Genomic DNA, 21,672 nt, shown 5'->3' with positions numbered 1-21,672 from the left:
AGAGAGGAGCAGGTCCCTGAGGTGAGACCCGTCCCTATCTGACATTGGTGGCCTATCCCAGAGATGAGAGGTGAGACAACCCCCCTTTATGGAACATCACTTACTTTCTGGAAGTGAACTTTGGTTACAATTTAACGCCGCACAAGATTTTGACTAATTCCCTAGTCTGATACCTGGAATGTAGTGACCCTGATTTTTCTATTCCTCTTTTACCCACGGACGTTCTAGCTATTACAATATGACACTTTTTTTGTTGGCAATATTTGTCCTTAAAAATGACATAAATCAGTGCAATCACTTAAAAAGTATACCTGCTTCTCGAATAGTTTTACATGGCCATTGTAAGAGCTAAGACAGGACTCCGGAAAATGGAACCTATGGGATTATTACTAGTGTTGAGCGAATCGGATCCGAATTTCAGGATAAATTCGATTCACCGCGAAGCTGAATTTCCTCGTTCTTCGTGAAAGCGAACCGATTTAACCTGAAATAGCACAAAAAAATAAAAATCATAACTGCCTGCTCAATTTGCTCGCGACGGGCCAGCCGCCGCTGCCATTTTACTTGAAGATCTTAGGCGAAACCCGATGCGGGTGACGTATGACGCCACCACACCTGCCGGCGTGATGACGTCATCTCGGGCTGCACGAGATTTCACACCAGATCCTCAAGCAACATGGCAGCGGCCGGCCCGTCGGGAGCAAATGGAGCAGGTAAGTAGGATTTATTTAGTTTTTTTTTTTTTTTTTTCACACCGGATTATTGCTATCAGATCATGTATGAACGCGGCATCTGAGGGGTGCAATGACGGGGGGGGGAGGCGCTATTGCCGCTGCCTGTCATTGCACCCGCTACTTACAAAGAAATATGCTTTGTGACTAAGTAATTCATCACAAAGCGAATTTGTTTGTAAAATTTGGCGATGCTGCCGAATAAAATTTTACCAAAATTTGCTCATCTCTACTTATTACCTTATGACACGCGTTAAAAAAGCACCGAGCTTCTGTCACAAAGATAAACCATAAACCAGCAGATTATACAGGAGTTTACTGGATCTATTTAGACAAAGCAAAATGGTGTGTACCCCTCAGCCCTTTACTGCCAGACCCCAGGAGCCTGCACCTTTAACCCCTCCAGCAAGCGGTATCTGCTCTTTCTGTAACTTCCATAGACTTCAATGCATGCTGATGGCATCTTTAACTCCACAAACCGGTTAGGAGGAGAATACCCCCTGAAATACGGTTCTACTCCTGGGTAAAGACATTCCTGCCCGACAGGAGCTTGGTGTAGGGGCAGGTAAAGCTCCCTAGAATTCTGGTCCAGTTCTGTAATTTGCCTTCCCTATTGTATAAGTGACAGGTATTAGAGCTGCTGTGTTTTGGGGAACCCCTGATGAGAGATCAGGGAACCCCAGGATTTATGGGAACCCCGGTTGGGAAACACTGTCCTAAGGCTCAGGCACATGCATATGTTTCTAAAAATGCTTATTCCCAAAAACTGTCCCATGTAAATGTGGCAACGATCATCCAGCTGTTCGTTCATCAGGATAGGTCATCAATATCTGATCGGCAGGGGTCCGACACCAAGCACCCCCGCCGATCAGGAGGAGTCGCTACATGTGAGCGCCGTTTCTTGGTCATTACACTACGTCTCATCTCCTGTGGCGCGGTGGCGTAGTGTTATTACAAGTACTCGTTCCATTCACTAGAACGGAGCAAGTACTTGTATTACACTGCACTTCCGAGACAAAGTGCAGTGTAATGAGCAGGAAGCGGTGCACGCGTGGATCAACAGCTGGAGGTAGGACCAACGCTGATCTATAGGTCATCAATATTAACGGCGGCACAACAACCTCTAAGTGACTTGAATTATATGGATCAGTTGCTGCAGGAAAGTTAGGTTTCCAGTAATTTTACTGGTAAGACAATAGATTTCATTCTCAGGAAGTCTGTCTCAGCTCACAAACGGACCACCATTGTTTGTCGGCGACAAGTGGACATTAAAGAGGACCTTTGACCTTTCCTGACCGGTCTGCATTAGTAAAGGCTTGCAGTCCCAAGAAATAACAATTCTGGTGAATCTCTTCTTAGAATGGTGATGTGCTGTTCCTTTGATATTCCTCTGGAAAATGTATGAATAAGGCCTCATGTATATGGCTGTAGCCGTTCTTGCCGCCTGCAAATTGTGGATCCACAAAACACAGATACCGTCTGTGCGCGTTCGGCATTTTGCGGATCGGTACGTCCTGCCCAAATGCCTATTCTGGTCCGCAAGACAGACACGGATAGGACATGTTCTATATTGTTTGCGGAACAGACACGCATCTGTCCGCCCCATTGAAATGAATGGATCTGCAAGAACTGCGGATCGGATACAGACTAATATCCCGGTCGTGTGCATGAGTCCTAAATTGACAGCTGGGTGTAGACTTTCCCCTTGTCAATTGGGTGTGTCCCTTCACACTCTTTCGGTAATGACTGGATAAGCTCACACTGTGTAAGGGAACACCCTCTCGACAGATGGAAAGGTAACACCCAGTGGTCCATTTATTCACTTTTAAGAGGAATAGCAGAGTAACAGTATAATGCAGTTTTCTAAGAAAAGATGCTCCAAAAATTTTCAGGTGCAATAAAAGTATGAACTAGAACAGACGCGTCAGAGAGAAGATAGATCCTCTTTAAATGTCGTGTCTTATCAACATCACTACATCATACGTAAGATCAATAACAATACAGTTTGTGGTGCCTTCCAGAGTTTTAATTCACTCCCCCAGTAGACTTCATACACAGTCGTGGATGAGAATCAGAAGGGAAACTTTTAAGGTTTGCATTTTTTTTTCCTGTTTTCACAAAATCATCATGCTGAATCTTGTGATTTCTTCTCCGCAGTTACACAACTTTATACAGGCGTTTGTGCAGTACTATGAAAGTGAAGTAATGTTAGAACGACCACCAGGGGGTGCTACAATTTTTTGTGTTGTGCGTCTTGGTAGATGATCATCTGCTTGTGTACCTGCAAGAAAATGTATAAGAAGTGCTACATTTAATAACATTGTGACTAAAAACAAAAAATATATAGGAGTCGTTTATTAAACAGAAATACGCCTAAATTAGGCGTATTTCTAGTGCAAATTGCAGCGCACTTCTCCCCACTCACGACAGGTCTAAAAGGCTGGTTTCACACGGGCGTTGCAGGAAAAGATGCGGGTGCGTTGCGGGAACATGCGCGATTTTTCCGCGCGAGTGCAAAACATTGCAATGCGTTTTGCACGCGCGTGAGAAAAATCAGCATGTTTGGTACCCAGACCCGAACTTCTTCACAGAGGTTCGGGTTTGGGTTCGGTGTTGTGTAGATTGTATTATTTCCCCTTATAACATGGTTATAAGGGAACATAATAGCATTCTGAATACAGAATGCATAGTACAATAGGGCTGGAGGGGTTAAAAAAATAATAATTTAACTCACCTTAATCCACTTGTTCGCGCAGCCGGCATCTCCTTCTGTCTTCATCTGTGAGGAAAAGGACCTGTGGTGACGTCACTGCGCTCATCACATGGTCCATCACATGATCCATCACCATGGACCGTGTGATGAGCACAGTGACATCACCACAGGTTCTTTTCCTGTGCACAGCAAAGAAGAAGACAGAAGAGTAGCCGGCTGCGCGAACAAGTGGATTAAGGTGAGTTAAATTATTATTATTATTTTTTTAACCCCTCCAGCGCTATTGTACTTAGCATTCTGTATTAAGAATGCTATTATTTTCCCTTATAACCATGTTATAAGGGAAAATAATAATGATCGGGTCCCCATCACGATCGTCTCCTAGCAACCGTGTGTAAAAAATCGCACCGCATCCGCACTTGCTATGGGGCCTGCGTTTCGTTAAAAACGCACAAAATAGAGCATGCTGCGATTTCCACGCAACGCACAAGTGATGCGTGAAAATCACCGCTCATGTGAACAGCCCCATAGGAATGAATGGGTCCGGATTCCGTGCGGGTGCAATGCGTTCACCTCATGCATTGCACCCGCGCGGAAATCTCGCCCGTGTGAAAGAGGCCAAAAAGTGGACGTGGTGTGGGCGGGGAAGGGGACAGGTCGGCAATCATATAGCATTTTCTACACCTGTTTTAGGCATAGAAAATGGTCTAAATGTAAGACAGCTTCCTAGCTATTGGGGTCCCCAATGCACGGGCAACATCTGTGCGGCTGCCGCAGACGGGTCCAGATCCGTTCAACTTGAATGAGTCTGTGATCCATCCGTACCGCAAAAAAGTAGTGCATGCACTACTTTTTTGCGGTTTGGATGCACGGCCAGAAACACCACGGAAGCACTCTGTAATTGAAGTGAATGGGTCCATGATGCGGGCTGCACACGGCCGGTGCCAGAGTATTGCGGACCCGCTATATGAGGAGCCGCAATAGGGCAATGGTGAGCAACACGGTCGTGTGCATGAGCCCTTACACTTAGGCCTCTTGCACACAAACGTGTGCTGCCCGATCCGCAATGCACGGGCACCAACCGTGGGGCTGCCGCATGCAGTGTGGACTTTTTGGCCCAGGAGTGGCCCCATGACAGTAGTGTCCCCAAAATTCAAGGAGTGGCCCCATGACAGAGGGGAGGGTGTCAGGAGTAAGACTGTGTTCACATCATTGTTTATTTTTCCGTTCTTCTGATCCAGCAGAAAAACAGCCCAAAAGAAGCGGATCCTGTAGTTTGAGCATCCGTCTTCAAACTGTCAGTATTTGGTCAGCATTTGATCAGTGTGGGTAAGGCAAAAAAAGGAGTGGGTCCAAAACAGAGATAATATCAGTCTAAGTATAACAGAACAGATTAAGTTTAAATGACGCAGCAGATGAACTATATAAACACGCCTATATATTACACCGCCTGCTGACAATGAGTCTGATGCACAGTCAGTCTATGTATAACAGAACAGATTAAGAACGAATGGCGCAGCAGATGAACAAGATGCACACAGCGATTACACAGAGCCGGTACTGTCTGTGCAGTCTCCCTATGCTCACCCTACACTGTCCCTACACTGTCTCTACACTGTCTCTACACTGTCTCTACACTGTCTCTACACTGTCTCTACACTGTCCCTACACTGTCCCTACACTGTCCCTACACTGTCCCTACACTGTCCCTATCCAAGATTCTACAATTAAAAGCTTTGTTAAACTCTGTACCTAGCACTTGGCACATCTGTCCCTATGCTCAGTTCACTGTAAAATGGCAAAGAGTGGACAGGATGAGGCTTTTTATAGGGCTGTGACATCACAGGGGATGGCTATCTGCTGATTGGCTGACTGCACGGCATTATGGGTCATATCTCCTTCCCGGGCTTCTTACTTTCACTTTGTAACACGTGTAGCCGCCATTTTAGGAAAAAATCTATTTGTTACAATGAAACGAAAATTCATTGCAAATTGAAGTTTTCCTGAAATTTGGATTGAATTCAATTAGTTTCACTTTCATTCGCTAAAAGAAGAAAACACGCGGAAAACCCCTTTAATTTATTTTCTTTTCAATTCACCTGACAAGCTGAATCCAGACCGATGCAGGTTGCGGCCTGGCGCCATCTGGACCTTTCCTGGACAGGCTCCTATCCTCGACGTTGGCGTGGGTGCTGCTGGATTTGCAGTTATTGTAACTTCATGAACAGGTCCATCATACAAACCCCTGGGAACGCCCCGGACCTCCGCCATCTGAAAAATAAAACAGAACATGTTTTACACTGAATACACTGAATAACTCACTTCCATGTCTTCCATTAATAAGTGGAGCACCAGGCTGCGTTACCCCCCAGGATACGGCGCTGGCAGTCTAATCCCCCAGGAACGCGGGGGAAGATGCCATAATTACAGCATAAAAGAACTGACCTAATTCTCTCTCGCTTCAGAACTCAATATAAGACTGGATACAATGTGAGCTGAAAATTCTGAGCCTCAGCACCCTCCTAACTAACCCCCAAAGGGGCAATTTTCAGGAAGAAGCTGCTGCTTTATATAGCACGTTTTACATTGCGCTTGGCTAAATAAGCCAGCTTTCTTAAAGGGGAAGCTAGCCAAAATAATCTTCTGGTATGCAACAAATACATGTGAGAAGATCAGGTAGGTGAATCCTTTGATCACGGACTCCCTGATTTCCAGAAGTAAATATCTCTATACAGCACATGCGCCCCTTTGACACCGCTCAGAGATCTCCGCTACCGAAAACCTGACACATTAGGAAATGTATTCTTCATTCGGCCGGCCCGTCTCATTTATAATTTTCTACACTTGTTTTAGGAGTAGAAAATGGTCTTAATGTAAGACAGCTACAGTAGGATTTAGACAAGAGGTGTTTGCGCCGAAGTTATGTAGAGGCCGGCGCCTCTATATAAATTCAGCGCATCCACCGCCAGCGAAAACGACGCTCTTAATAAATGACCCCCCATATACACTGCTCAAAAAAATAAAGGGAACACTTAAACAACACAATGTAACTCCAAGTCAATCACACTTCTGTGAAATCAAACTGTCCACTTAGGAAGCAACACTGAGTGACAATCAATTTCACATGCTGTTGTGCAAATGGGATAGACAACAGGTGGAAATTATAGGCAATTAGCAAGACACCCCCAATAAAGGAGTGGTTCTGCAGGTGGTGACCACAGACCACTTCTCAGTTCCTATGCTTCCTGGCTGATGTTTTGGTCACTTTTGAATGCTGGCGGTGCTTTCACTCTAGTGGTAGCATGAGACGGAGTCTACAACCCACACAAGTGGCTCAGGTAGTGCAGCTTATCCAGGATGGCACATCAATGCGAGCTGTGGCAAGAAGGTTTGCTGTGTCTGTCAGCGTAGTATCCAGAGCATGCAGGCGCTACCAGGAGACAGGCCAGTACATCAGGAGACGTGGAGGAGGCCGTAGGAGGGCAAAAACCCAGCAGCAGGACCGCTACCTCCACCTTTGTGCAAGGAGGAACAGGAGGAGCACTGCCAGAGCCCTGCAAAATGACCTCCAGCAGGCCACAAATGTGCATGTGTCTGCTCAAATGGTCAGAAACAGACTCCATGAGGGTAATATGAGGGCCCGACGACCACAGGTGGGGGTTGTGCTTACAGCCCAACACCGTGCAGGACGTTTGGCATTTGCCAGAGAACACCAAGAAAGCAGGTTCACACTGAGCACATGTGACAGACGTGACAGAGTCTGGAGACGCCGTGGAGAACGTTCTTCTGCAACATCCTCCAGCATGACCGGTTTGGCATTGGGTCAGTAATGGTGTGGGGTGGCATTTCTTTGGAGGGCCGCACAGCCCTCCATGTGCTCGCCAGAGGTAGCCTGACTGACCTTAGGTACCGAGATGAGATCCTCAGACCCCTTGTGAGACCATATGCTGGTGCGGTTGGCCCTGGGTTCCTCCTAATGCAAGACAATGCTAGACCTCATGTGGCTGGAGTGTGTCAGCAGTTCCTGCAAGACGAAGACATTGATGCTATGGACTGGCCCGCCCGTTCCCCAGACCTGAATCCAATTGAGCACATCTGGGACATCATGTCTCGCTCTATCCACCAACGTCAAGTTGCACCACAGACTGTCCAGAAGTTGGCAGATGCTTTAGTCCAGGTCTGGGAGGAGATCCCTCAGGAGACCGTCCGCCACCTCATCAGGAGCATGCACAGGCGTTGTAGGGAGGTCATACAGGCTTGTGGAGGCACACACACTACTGAGCCTCATTTTGACTTGTTTTAAGGACATTACATCAAAGTTGGATCAGCCTGTAGTGTGTTTTTCCACTTTATTTTTGAGTGTGACTCCAAATCCAGACCTCTATGGGTTAAAAAAATTTGATTTCCATTTTTTTTTTTTGTGTGATTTTGTTGTCAGCACATTCAACTATGTAAAGAACAAAGTATTTCAGAAGAATATTTAATTAATTCAGATCTAGGATGTGTTATTTTTGTGTTCCCTTTATTTTTTTGAGCAGTGTACTTTGGCACTTAAACTGAAATTCCAGGTCATCTATGTCATATCAGCATCCACCACTAGAGGGAGTCCTGACATTCTAGGTCAGTGGTGCCCAACCATTTTTCGTCTGAGGGCCGCACTAGACATGGTATAAATTTTGCGGGCCAGAACCAGGTAGCTTTGCCAGAAAGAAATGCAAACACTGTGAGGGGGCACGTGTGAGCATTACTAAAATACATAATACACAAGCCTTCAAATCTGCGTTTGGAGCCTCTGATGCAGATTCTGTCGAAAGACCAGACAAAAAAGCCTTGTATGCAGCACTTGTGTGTCCGGTACAAAGACAGGATCCCAAACGGAAACTGAACGGATCCCATCATAGTCGGTGGAGTCTGTTCAGCTTCTTCCCTGTGGGGTGACAGGAGGAGGGGGGAGCAGTGTCACTAGTGGGGTGACAGGAGGAGGGGGGAGCAGGGTCACTAGTGGGGTGACAGGAGGAAGGGGGAGCAGGGTCACTAGTGAGGTGACAGGAGGAGGGGGGAGCAGGGTCACTAGTGGGGTGACAGGAGGAGGGGGGAGCAGGGTCACTAGTGGAATGACAGGAGGAGGGGGGAGGAGCAGGGTCACTAGTGGGGTGACAGAAGGAGGGGGGAGCAGGGTCACTAGTGGGGTGACAGGAGGAGGGGGGAGCAGGGTCACTAGTGAGGTGAAAGGAGGAGGGGGGAGCAGGGTCACTAGTGGGGTGACAGGAGGAGGGGGGAGCAGGGTCACTAGTGGGGTGACAGGAGGAGGGGGGAGCAGGGTCACTAGTGAGGTGACAGGAGGAGGGGGAGCAGGGTCACTAGTGAGGTGACAGGAGGAGGGGGAGCAGGGTCACTAGTGGGGTGACAGGAGGAGGGGGAGCAGGGTCACTAGAGGGGTGACAGGAGGAAGGGGGAGCAGGGTCACTAGTGAGGTGACAGGAGGAGGGGGGAGCAGGGTCACTAGTGGGGTGACAGGAGGAGGGGGGAGGAGCAGGGTCACTAGTGGGGTGACAGAAGGAGGGGGGAGCAGGGTCACTAGTGGGGTGACAGGAGGAGGGGGGAGCAGGGTCACTAGTGAGGTGAAAGGAGGAGGGGGGAGCAGGTGTCACTAGTGGGGTGACAGGAGGAGGGGGGAGCAGGGTCACTAGTGGGGTGACAGGAGGAGGGGGGAGCAGGGTCACTAGTGAGGTGACAGGAGGAGGGGGAGCAGGGTCACTAGTGAGGTGACAGGAGGAGGGGGAGCAGGGTCACTAGTGGGGTGACAGGAGGAGGGGGAGCAGGGTCACTAGAGGGGTGACAGGAGGAGGGGGGAGCAGGGTCACTAGTGGGGTGACAGGAGGAGGGGGGAGCAGGGTCACTAGTGAGGTGACAGGAGGAGGGGGGAGCAGGGTCACTAGTGAGGTGACAGGAGGAGGGGGAGCAGGGTCACTAGTGAGGTGACAGGAGGAGGGGGGAGGAGCAGGGTCACTAGTGAGGTGACAGGAGGAGGGGGGAGCAGGGTCACTAGAGGGGTGACAGGAGGAGGGGGGAGCAGGGTCACTAGTGGGGTGACAGGAGGAGGGGGGAGCAGGGTCACTAGTGGGGTGACAGGAGGAGGGGGGAGGAGCAGGGTCACTAGTGGGGTGACAGGAGGGGGGAGCAGGGTCACTAGTGGGGTGACAGGAGGAGGGGGGAGCAGGGTCACTAGTGGGGTGACAGGAGGAGGGGGGAGCAGGGTCACTAGTGGGATGACAGAAGGAGGGGGGAGCAGGGTCACTAGTGAGGTGACAGGAGGAGGGGGGAGCAGGGTCACTAGTGGGGTGACAGGAGGAGGGGGAGCAGGGTCACTAGTGAGGTGACAGGAGGAGGGGGGAGCAGGGTCACTAGTGGGGTGACAGGAGGAGGGGGGAGCAGGGTCACTAGTGGGGTGACAGGAGGAGGGGGGAGCAGGGTCACTAGTGAGGTGACAGGAGGAGGGGGAGCAGGGTCACTAGTGAGGTGACAGGAGGAGGGAGGAGCAGGGTCACTAGTGGGGTGACAGGAGGAGGGGGGAGCGGGGTCACTAGTGAGGTGACAGGAGGAGGGGGGAGCAGGGTCACTAGTGAGGTGACAGGAGGAGGGGGAGCAGGGTCACTAGTGGGGTGACAGGAGGTGGGGGGAGCAGGGTCACTAGTGAGGTGTTGTAAGAGGAAGAGGGGGGTGCAGGGTCACTAGTGGGGTGACAGGAGGAGGGGGAAGCAGGGTCACTAGTGAGGTGACAGGAGGAGGGGGTGACAGGAGGAGGGGGGAGCAGGGTCACTAGTGGGGTGACAGGAGGAGGGGGGAGCAGGGTCACTAGTGAGGTGACAGGAGGAGGGGGGAGCAGGGTCACTAGTGAGGTGACAGGAGGAGGGGGAGCAGGGTCACTAGTGGGGTGACAGGAGGTGGGGGGAGCAGGGTCACTAGTGAGGTGTTGTAAGAGGAAGAGGGGGGTGCAGGGTCACTAGTGGGGTGACAGGAGGAGGGGGAAGCAGGGTCACTAGTGAGGTGACAGGAGGAGGGGGTGACAGGAGGAGGGGGGAGCAGGGTCACTAGTGGGGTGACAGGAGGAGGGGGGAGCAGGGTCACTGGTGAGGTGACAGGAGGAGGGGGGAGCAGGGTCACTAGTGGGGTGACAGGTGGAGGGGGGAGCAGGGTCACTAGTGGGGTGACAGGAGGAGGGAGGAGCAGGGTCACTAGTGGGGTGACAGGAGGAGGGGGGAGCAGGGTCACTAGTGAGGTGACAGGAGGAGGGGGGAGCAGGGTCACTTGAGGGGTGACAGGAGGAGGGGGGAGCAGGGTCACTAGTGGGGTGACAGGAGGAGGGGGGAGCAGGGTCACTAGTGGGGTGACAGGAGGAGCAGGGTCACTAGTGGGGTGACAGGAGGAGGGGGGAGCAGGGTCACTAGTGAGGTGAAAGGAGGAGGGGGGAGCAGGTGTCACTAGTGGGGTGACAGGAGGAGGGGGGAGCAGGGTCACTAGTGGGGTGACAGGAGGAGGGGGGAGCAGGGTCACTAGTGAGGTGACAGGAGGAGGGGGAGCAGGGTCACTAGTGGGGTGACAGGAGGAGGGGGGAGCAGGGTCACTAGTGAGGTGACAGGAGGAGGGGGGAGGAGCAGGGTCACTAGTGAGGTGTTGTAAGAGGAAGAGGGGGGTGCAGGGTCACTAGTGGGGTGACAGGAGGAGGGGGAAGCAGGGTCACTAGTGAGGTGACAGGAGGAGGGGGTGACAGGAGGAGGGGGGAGCAGGGTCACTAGTGGGGTGACAGGAGGAGGGGGGAGCAGGGTCACTAGTGAGGTGACAGGAGGAGGGGGGAGCAGGGTCACTAGTGAGGTGACAGGAGGAGGGGGAGCAGGGTCACTAGTGGGGTGACAGGAGGTGGGGGGAGCAGGGTCACTAGTGAGGTGTTGTAAGAGGAAGAGGGGGGTGCAGGGTCACTAGTGGGGTGACAGGAGGAGGGGGAAGCAGGGTCACTAGTGAGGTGACAGGAGGAGGGGGTGACAGGAGGAGGGGGGAGCAGGGTCACTAGTGGGGTGACAGGAGGAGGGGGGAGCAGGGTCACTGGTGAGGTGACAGGAGGAGGGGGGAGCAGGGTCACTAGTGGGGTGACAGGAGGAGGGGGGAGCAGGGTCACTAGTGGGGTGACAGGAGGAGGGAGGAGCAGGGTCACTAGTGGGGTGACAGGAGGAGGGGGGAGCAGGGTCACTTGAGGGGTGACAGGAGGAGGGGGGAGCAGGGTCACTAGTGGGGTGACAGGAGGAGGGGGGAGCAGGGTCACTAGTGGGGTGACAGGAGGAGGGGGGAGCAGGGTCACTAGTGAGGTGACAGGAGGAGGGTGAGCAGGGTCACTAGTGAGGTGACAGGAGGAGGGGGAGCAGGGTCACTAGTGGGGTGACAGGAGGAGGGGGAGCAGGGTCACTAGAGGGGTGACAGGAGGAGGGGGGAGCAGGGTCACTAGTGGGGTGACAGGAGGAGCAGGGTCACTAGTGGGGTGACAGGAGGAGGGGGGAGCAGGGTCACTAGTGAGGTGAAAGGAGGAGGGGGGAGCAGGTGTCACTAGTGGGGTGGCAGGAGGAGGGGGAGCAGGGTCACTAGTGGGGTGACAGGAGGAGGGGGGAGCAGGGTCACTAGTGAGGTGACAGGAGGAGGGGGAGCAGGGTCACTAGTGGGGTGACAGGAGGAGGGGGGAGCAGGGTCACTAGTGAGGTGACAGGAGGAGGGGGGAGGAGCAGGGTCACTAGTGAGGTGACAGGAGGAGGGGGGAGCAGGGTCACTAGGGGGGTGACAGGAGGAGGGGGGAGCAGGGTCACTAGTGGGGTGACAGGAGGAGGGGGAGCAGGGTCACTAGTGAGGTGACAGGAGGAGGGGGGAGCAGGGTCACTAATGAGGTGACAGCAGGAGGGGGAAGCAGGGTCACTAGTGGGGTGACAGGAGGGGGGAGCAGGGTCACTAGTGAGGTGACAGGAGGAGGGGGAGCAGGGTCACTAGTGGGGTGACAGGAGGAGGGGGGAGCAGGGTCACTAGTGAGGTGACAGGAGGAGGGGGAGCAGGGTCACTAGTGAGGTGACAGGAGGAGGGGGAGCAGGGTCACTAGGGGGGTGACAGGAGGAGGGGGGAGCAGGGTCACTAGTGGGGTGACAGGAGGAGGGGGAGCAGGGTCACTAGTGAGGTGACAGGAGGAGGGGGGAGCAGGGTCACTAATGAGGTGACAGCAGGAGGGGGAAGCAGGGTCACTAGTGGGGTGACAGGAGGGGGGAGCAGGGTCACTAGTGAGGTGACAGGAGGAGGGGGAGCAGGGTCACTAGTGGGGTGACAGGAGGAGGGGGGAGCAGGGTCACTAGTGAGGTGACAGGAGGAGGGGGAGCAGGGTCACTAGTGAGGTGACAGGAGGAGGGGGGAGCAGGGTCACTAGTGAGGTGACAGGAGGAGGGGGAGCAGGGTCACTAGTGGGGTGACAGGAGGTGGGGGGAGCAGGGTCACTAGTGGGGTGACAGGAGGAGAGGGAGCAGGGTCACTAGTGGTGTGACAGGAGGAGGGAGGAGCAGGGTCACTAGTGAGGTGACAGGAGGAGGGGGAGCAGGGTCACTAGTGGGGTGACAGGAGGTGGGGGGAGCAGGGTCACTAGTGAGGTGACAGGAGGAGGGGGTGACAGGAGGAGGGGGGAGCAGGGTCACTAGAGTGGTCACAGGAGGAGGGGGGAGCAGGGTCACTAGTGGGGTGACAGGAGGAGGGGGAAGCAGGGTCACTAGTGGGGTGACAGGAGGAGGGGGGAGCAGGGTCACTAGTGGGGTGACAGGAGGAGGGGGGAGCAGGGTCACTAGTGGGGTGACAGGAGGAGGGGGGAGCAGGGTCACTAGTGGGGTGACAGGAGGAGGGGGGAGTAGGGTCACTAGAGTGGTCACAGGAGGAGGGGGGAGCAGGGTCACTAGTGGGGTGACAGGAGGAGGGGGGAGCAGGGTCACTAGTGGGGTGACAGGAGGAGGGGGAGCAGGGTCACTAGTGGGGTGACAGGAGGAGGGGGAGCAGGGTCACTAGTGAGGTGACAGGAGGAGGGGGGAGGAGCAGGGTCACTAGTGAGGTGACAGGAGGAGGGGGGAGCAGGGTCACTAGTGGGGTGACAGGAGGAGGGGGAGCAGGGTCACTAGTGGGGTGACAGGAGGAGGGGGAGCAGGGTCACTAGTGGGGTGACAGGAGGTGGGGGGAGCAGGGTCACCAGTAGGGTGATAGTAGGAAGGGGGAGCAGGGTCACTAGTGGGGTGACAGGAGGAGAGAGGAGCAGGGTCACTAGTGGGGTGACAGGAGGAGGGGGGAGCAGGGTCACTAGTGGGGTGATAGTAGGAGGGGGAGCAGGGTCACTAGTGGGGTGATAGTAGGAGGGAGAGCAGGGTCACTATTGGGGTTACAGGAGGAGGGGGAGCAGGGTCACTAGTGGGGTGACAGGAGGAGCAGGGTCACTAGTGGGGTGACAGGAGGAGAGGGGAGCAGGGTCACTATTTGGGTTACAGGAGGAGGGGGGAGCAGGGTCACTAGTGGGGTGATAGTAGGAGGGGGGAGCAGGGTCACTAGTAGGGCGATAGTAGGAGGGGGGAGCAGGGTCACCGGAGACTAGTCACATGAGTCCACGCTCCTTACCTCTCCAGCGGCCCTGTCATGTTGCCCAAGGTCCTCGGGCAGCGTGCTCCGCTCTCCTTACTACAGCCACCACCGGAGCCGCCCCTCCTCCTTCCAGCTCCCGCCGACTCCCCCTGCCTGACCCGACTTGTAGTGCTCTGGCGTGCTCATACCAACCAATAACAAAGCTTCTTGCTGTAAGGAGCCTTGTTATTGGTTATTTCCGGCACAGGCAGCATCGCTGCGCTACCTGTGCCGTTCACAGCGCTGATGAATGTGGGGAAAAAAGTCTAAAGCGTATTGGTACGCCTTACACTTTTTCCAGCGAGTCGCACGGGCTGCATGACACAGCTTCATGGGCCAGATTTGGCCCGCAGGCCGTAGGTTGGGCATCACTGTTCTAGGTCATCTATGTTATATCAGCATCCACCCCTAGAGGCAGTAATCGCATTGTTAGTTTTGGTAGATATAACCACTAGTCTGTATCCCCTCTGTAATAGTATAAGTAATATAATATAATAAAATATTCTGTAACAGTGAATGTAATACATTTCTGTGTCTACCAATATTCGGCAATAACAAGAGGCTGTGGGGGGTGAGGCCTGGCTTAAGATCTGCACCCATCAGCTGGGTGTCACCAGTTCAAGAAATGGCAATTACATTTCTACCAAACTAATATGATAATCCAGAGGACCTGATGGATATAAATGTGGTAGAGAATGACCTACAGATGTCTAGGAGAGTCGGTGCGGTGGGCTGCCTGTATTCCTGTAAGTACACGCTGCTGTTTAAGAGAAGAAGCGATAAATGTTCCCATCTCTGAAAGGAACGTTAATTCTCAGTGATGTTCAGAGGCGAGCGGAGCTGCGGGCGCAGGACCTATCACTGCCAATTCATCATGTAAGAAGTGGTTTAAAGGGGATGTGGAATCTGGATTCTGTGTGCGAGGCAACAGTCAGCAGTATTATTATTCATCTCTATCTATCTATCTATCTAGTGTTGTTTCGATACCAAAATTTTGATTCGGTTTCGATACCATAAAAAAGTATTGCGATACTCGATAAAACACAAAGAAAATAAAACACCAAAAAAAGGCCGCGTGCATTCCGCATTTTATGGAACGTCTGGCTCATAATCGAACAGTCCTACCCTATTTTTTGGGGGGACAAGGTGACTAAAAAATGGCGAATCGCGCAGTTTTTCTTTATTTTTTTTTCTGTTCTGGCGTTCTCCGCATAGGAGATTTTTTTATATTTTAATAGTTTGGACTTTACGGACGTGGCAATATGTGATATGTTTATTTATTGTTTATATATTTTATATGAATTTTTTTAAACTTTTTATTTAATAACTATTTCCCCCCTTAGGGGCTATAACCTGGTATCTTTTCATCCCTTGTCCTATTCACCCTGATAGAGCTCTATTAGGGTGAATAGGACTTTACACTCTCCCTGCTGCCCTGTGATTAGTACACACAGCAGCAGGGAGATTACCTTGGCAGCCAGGGCTTCAGTAGCGTCCTGGCTGCCATGGTAACCGATCGGAGCCCCAGGATTACACTGCTGGGGCTCCGATCAGAAGCTGCCACTGCCACCAATGAGGAGGATGTTTCTAATACTGGGGAGGGGAAAAGGGCAGAAGGGCGCACTGCACCACCAATGTTTTAATACTGGAGGGAGGGTGCACCAATGATAGAAACATAGAATGTGTCGGCAGATAAGAACCATTTGGCCCATCTAGTCTGCCCAATATACTGAATACTATGAATAGCTCTTGGCCCTATCTTATATGAAGGATGGCCTTATGCCTATCCCATGCATGCTTAAACTCCTTCACTGTATTTGCAGCTACCACTTCTGCAGGAAGGCTATTCCATGCATCCATTACTCTCTCAGTAAAATAATACTTCCTGATATTACTTTTAAACCTTTGCCCCTCTAATTTAAAACGATGTCCTCTTGTAGCCGTTTTTCTTCTTTTAAATATTCTCTCCTCTTTTACCTTGTTGATTCCCTTTATGTATTTAAAAGTTTCTATCATATCCCCTCTGTCTCGTCTTTCTTCCAAGCTATACATGTTAAGGTCCTTTAATCTTTCCTGGTAAGTTTTATCCTGCAATCCATGTACTAGTTTAGTAGCTCTTCTCTGAACTCTCTCCAATGTATCAATATCCTTCTGGAGATATGGTCTCCAGTACTGAGCACAATACTCCAGATGAGGTCTCACTAGTGCTCTGTAGAGCGGCATGAGCGCCTCCCTCTGTCTACTGGTAATGCCTCTCCCTATACACCCCAGCATTCTGCTAGCATTTCCTGCTGCTCTATGACATTGTCTGCCCACCTTTAGGTCTTCTGAAATAATGACCCCTAAATCCCTTTCCTCAGATACTGAGGTTAGGACTGTATCACAGATTTTATATTCTGCTCTTGGGTTTTTACGCCCCAGGTGCATTATCTTGCACTTATCAACATTAAATTTTAGTTGCCAGATTTTTGACCATTCCTCTAGTTTCCTAAATCCTTTTCCATTTGGTGTATCCCTCCAGGAACATCAACCCCGTTACAAATCTTTGTGTCATCAGCAAAAAGACACACCTTACCATCGAGGCCTTCTGAAATTTCGCTGATAAAGATATTAAACAATATGGGTCCCATTACAGATCCCTGAGGTACCCCATTGGTAACAATACCATGGTCTGAATATACTCCATTGACTAGACCCTCTGTTGTCTGTCCCTCAGCCACTGCCTAATCCATTCAACAATATGGGAGTCCAAGCCCAAAGACTGCAATTTATTGATAAGCCTTCTATGTGGGACAGTATAAAAAGCCTTACTAAAGTCTAGATAAGCGATGTCTACTGCACCTCCGCCATCTATTATTTTAGTCACCCAATCAAAAAAATCTATAAGATTAGTTTGACATCATCTCCCTGGAGTAAACCCACGCTGTTTTTCATCTTTTAATCCATGGGATTTTAGATGTTCCACAATCCTCTCCTTAAAGGATTACTGTCAGATGTTATTAGACTAATAACATGATATTCCAGAATCAGTTACTATTAGACTGACTTAACCCATATTTAATAAGATTCAGCCCTTAGCAACCAGTCTGCATAAAACTGCAATTTCACTATTCAGTTAAGATGGCCGCCACTGCCCTCTCCCTGAGGCTAATCCCGCCTGCCCTCACTAGCCAGTAACAATAACCCCCCCAAAAGTGTCAGTAACCAGAGCCCTCCCCCCTAAAGGGTTAATCTCCTGCAGCACAAAGGGGTCCTCTTACCACATGTTGCTTTCATTTATACACTGAGCAGATGGCAGATCTCCCTTCCCTGTTGTGCGCTGCTCCAACTCTGCATTCTCCAGCTCTGCTGAGTGAGGGAGCGTCTGCCAAGCGCAGGGACAGGGAGAAGTGCACACAGCCCAGGCACTGTTATCAGCTGCTGGGGAAGACCTGGCTTTAATCATTTACTTACAGTCCCTGGCTGTCAGTAATGTGAGCCTGCACGCAGCCTGCTTCTGCGTCCTCTGTCCTTCAACAGATACCACGGACCATGCCTAGCAACCCTATTTTAAGCACAGGTAAAAGTAGGCAGTACAGGGAACAAAAATGTGGAATTAAGGGGTTATTGAATAGACAGTGAAAAGTTGAAATAGGGCCACCAAGGTGATATTAATCACCACAATCGAATACTCCAAAAAAAATATATACGTCAGTTATCCTTTAAGTATGGTTCCCATTAATTTCCGCACTATTGATGTCAGGCTTACTGGCCTATAGTTGCCCGATTCCTCCCTACTACCTTTCTTGTGAATGGGCACAACATTTGCCAATTTCCAATCTTCTGGGACGACTCCTGTTACCAGTGATTGGTTAAATAAATCTGTTAATGGTTTTGCTAGTTCACCGCTAAGCTCTTTTAATAGCTTTGGGTGTATCCCATCAGGCCCCTGTGACTTATTCGTATTAATTTTAGACAGCTGACTTAGAACCTCTTCCTCTGTAAAGACACATGCACCAAAAGATTCATTAGTCTTCCTCCCTAACTGAGGCCTTTTTCCTTCATTTTCCTTAGTAAAAACTGCACAGAAGTATTCATTGAGGCAGTCAGCTAGTTCTTTATCTTCTTCCATATTCCTTCCTTCTTTTGTTTTTGGTAATTCCTTGTTTTAATTTCCTTTTTTCATTTATGTATCTGAAGAATGTCTTATCGCCTTTTTTCACTGACTGAGCTAATTTCTCTTCTGCCTGTGCTTTAGAAGCTCTTATAACTTACTTGGCCTCTCTCTGCCAAATTTTATAAATTTCCCTGTCATCCTCGTTTTTTTTATTTTTCTAATTACTAAATGCTATCTTTTTGTTTTTAATTATTTTGCCCACTTCTGCTGAGTACCACAGTGGTCTCTTCTCATTTTTGCTTTTACTGACAAGCCTAATGCAATTATCTGTTGCCTTCAATAGTGCCACTTTTAAGAAGTCCCATTTCTCCTGGACTCCATTGAAACTGTTCCAGTCTGATAGGGACTCGTATACCACTAATCTAATTTTAGAAGAGTCAGTTTTTCTAAAATCTAAAACTTTTGTTTTTGTGTGGTGTGACTCAGTCACTGTACTTATAGTAAACCACACTGACTGGTGATCACTAGATCCCAAGCTTTCCCTACAGTAATATCAGATACCAAATTCCCATTTGTGAATACCAAATCTAAAATGGCCTCATTCCGGGTTGGCTCCTCCACTACTTGCTGTAGAGATAATCCCAGTAGGGAATATAGAATATCTGTACTCCTGGCAGAACTAGCTATTTTGGTTTTCCAGTTTACATCCCCTTTCAATGTCATTTTAGCTATTTCCTCAACTAGTAGATCATCTAATTCTTTGACTTGTCCAGGTGGTCTATATATCACACCTACACGAGTTACCTTATGATTATCAAGCTGCAACGTAACCCAAACTGACTCTAAATTGGTCTCGCTAACTTGTATTAGATTAGATTTTATGCTATCTTTCACATACAGGGCAACCCCTCCTCCTTTCTTGCCTTCTCTGTCTTTCCTATATAAAGAGAACCCTGGTATTGTTATATTCCAGTCATTACTCTCATTGAACCATGTCTCAGTAACAGCCACTAAATCTATATTCTCAGATGCCATTATAGACTCAAGTTCATTGATCTTATTCCCTAAACTGCGAGCATTTGTAGACAAGACTCTGAGCTTGTCATTTCTTAACCTATGTACTACTGGCATCTTCTGGCATTGTTCAGGTGGGCAGTCGGACTGATGGATTATCACTCTTTTGCCCCCCTTTCCTAGTTTAAATGATCCTCAGCAAATACTTTGAACTGTTCACTGAGGACATTCGTTCCCTTGAGAGAAAGATGCAAACCATCTTTCTTGTACGGTTCTTTTCCATTCCAACTAGAGCTAACATGAGATACAAAGCCAAACCCTTGGTTCAGACACCATTCACCAAGCCATACATTGAATTCCTTAATAGGCATCTGCCTGTCATGCTGAAGGTTATGCACAGGCAAAACTGCAGAGAATGAAACAGTCGATGCAACCTCCCGTATATCATTACCAAGTGTGTGAAAAGCTTCCTTCACCTTTGAAACCTCATTGCAAGCCAGATCATTTGTCCCAAGATGGACAATAACATTCACCATCCTTTCCTGCTTTGCTTGCTTAACAATATTAAAGATACGTCGTCTAGCTAGCGTGACAGCAGCGTGCTCCAAGTTCTGTGATACTAGACTGCGCAGCAGCACAGCCCAGTATCGGAAAAAATGGAAATCCCGGTATTGTATCGAAACCGGTACAAAAATATAAATTGCGTATAGAAATTTCGATACCCGAAACCACCCTATATCTATCTATCTCAGGGAAATGTCCGGTGGCTAATAACCAGGGGGCCACCTGAATCCTCCTCACTGAATTAATAGCCACAGGTGCCCTCCTGACTCCAACTGTATTGCCATCCTGAGGCAACTGGAGTAGGAGGGCAGAACATGGAGCTGGCACTGATCACCCCGGAGGGGCAGCTTCTGAGGAGGCATTTTCTGCTGCTGGGGAATTATTTTGTACTGCACTGTTGTATTTCCTTCTGCTGGGGCGGTATATTGTACGGCACTGTGGTATTTGGCTCTACTGGGGCAGTATATTGTGTTGCACTGTGGTATTTGGCTCTGCTGGGGTGGTATATTGTGTTGCACTGTGGTATTTGGCTCTGCTGGGGCAGTATATTGTGTTGCACTGTGGTATTTGGCTCTGCTGGGGCAGTATATTGTGTTGCACTGTGGTATTTGGCTCTGCTGGGGCGGTATATTGTGTTGCACTGTGGTATTTGGCTCTGCTGGGGCAGTATATTGTGTTGCACTGTGGTATTTGGCTCTGCTGGGGCGGTATTTTGTGCCACAATGGCAACATGGGGCCAATTTTAGTCTTTTTCCAGAGCCACTTTAAGAAGGCTCAAAACCAGATGTGAACAGCACCTTAAACACATGCATTAGGTACGGAGTGACCTGTGCTTTACTCACCCTGTTCCTGGCTTTAATTCTTTTGTATACAAAGTCAGGGAAGGTTTTCCTAGGAATGAAGCGTCCGGATCCGGGGGTCACATGGAGAGATCCGTTCTCTAACACGATTCGGCCTTGACTGATCACCACATCTGGGGCTCCATGACACTCCATCCCTTCAAATATATTTACTTCCACTTCCTGATGGGAAAAAAATCAGCATTTATATGAGTACGTCACAACATGAATCCTCCTTTCACTTCTATGGGAGTTACAAGAACAGCTGAGTAAGTGTGCATGCTGGGAGTTGTAGTTTCACAGCAGCTGGAGTGCCGAAAGTTGCTGATTTCTGGTCTATGAGATTATCCATTGAAGTATCAAAAGATGGAAGAGGGGCAAAATCACTACACCCAACAGTTTTAGGCTGAACCCCGTCTGTTAGGCTCTTGTGCCCTTCTCATAGTCTGCCCCTGTGAACCTTAGTTGCATACACATTAAAGATATTCTCCTAATATTTACACTATGATAGTAATTCATTCTGGATCCACAAAACATGGACATTTTGCAGACCGCACATGGCCGGCCCTATGATAGAAATGCCTATTCTTGTCCGCGGACAAGAACAGGACATGCTCTATCTTTTTTGCGGGGGCCGCGGAACAGAACTACGGATGCGGACAGCACAAAGTGTGCTGTCTGCATCTATTGCAGCCCCATTGAAATGAATGGGTCTGCACCAGTCCAGCAATTTTGCGGACTCATTCATGCGGACATGTGAATGGACCACACAAATTCGGACATGTGAATGGACCCTTACCCTGTTGGAGTGGAGAAGCGGTTGGGCATGTGGGCTGCCGCCCAAATGGATCTCTACGAGACTGCCGGTTTTAGCTGAGAGCACTACGTGGCAGTCCCATAGCTTTTGAATGGAGTAGCAGTGTGCACTCCATTGAAATAGGGGAAACGGAATCCCTGTTCTTGAGTTTAGTGGAGTAGCAGACCCCCACTTTATTTTACAGGAATACCCCTTTAAGGTCTACGGCAGGTCATCATACGTGT

At 50.0% G+C, this 21,672-nt stretch overlaps 1 protein-coding gene across 1 annotated transcript in view; it reads right to left on the bottom strand.

Moving 5' to 3' along the window:
- Nucleotides 1-2,740: 2,740 nt before the first annotated feature.
- Nucleotides 2,741-21,672, bottom strand: part of DPYSL4 (dihydropyrimidinase like 4) — a 46,253-nt gene continuing 27,321 nt past the window's right edge. The window contains exons 12-14 of the mRNA XM_040435360.1: nucleotides 20,635-20,814; nucleotides 5,544-5,715; nucleotides 2,741-3,012 (exon numbers count right to left, since the gene is read on the bottom strand). Coding sequence (XP_040291294.1) covers nucleotides 2,921-3,012; nucleotides 5,544-5,715; nucleotides 20,635-20,814 — 444 coding nt within the window. The 3' untranslated portion in view covers nucleotides 2,741-2,920. The remainder of the gene's footprint in view (nucleotides 3,013-5,543; nucleotides 5,716-20,634; nucleotides 20,815-21,672) is intronic.

This window comes from Bufo bufo, chromosome 6 (assembly GCF_905171765.1).
Source record: "Bufo bufo chromosome 6, aBufBuf1.1, whole genome shotgun sequence".
NCBI classification, from domain to species: domain Eukaryota; kingdom Metazoa; phylum Chordata; class Amphibia; order Anura; family Bufonidae; genus Bufo; species Bufo bufo.
The sequence above is the reverse complement of the archived record's forward strand: the minus strand, read 5'-3'. Positions and strand labels throughout refer to the sequence as shown.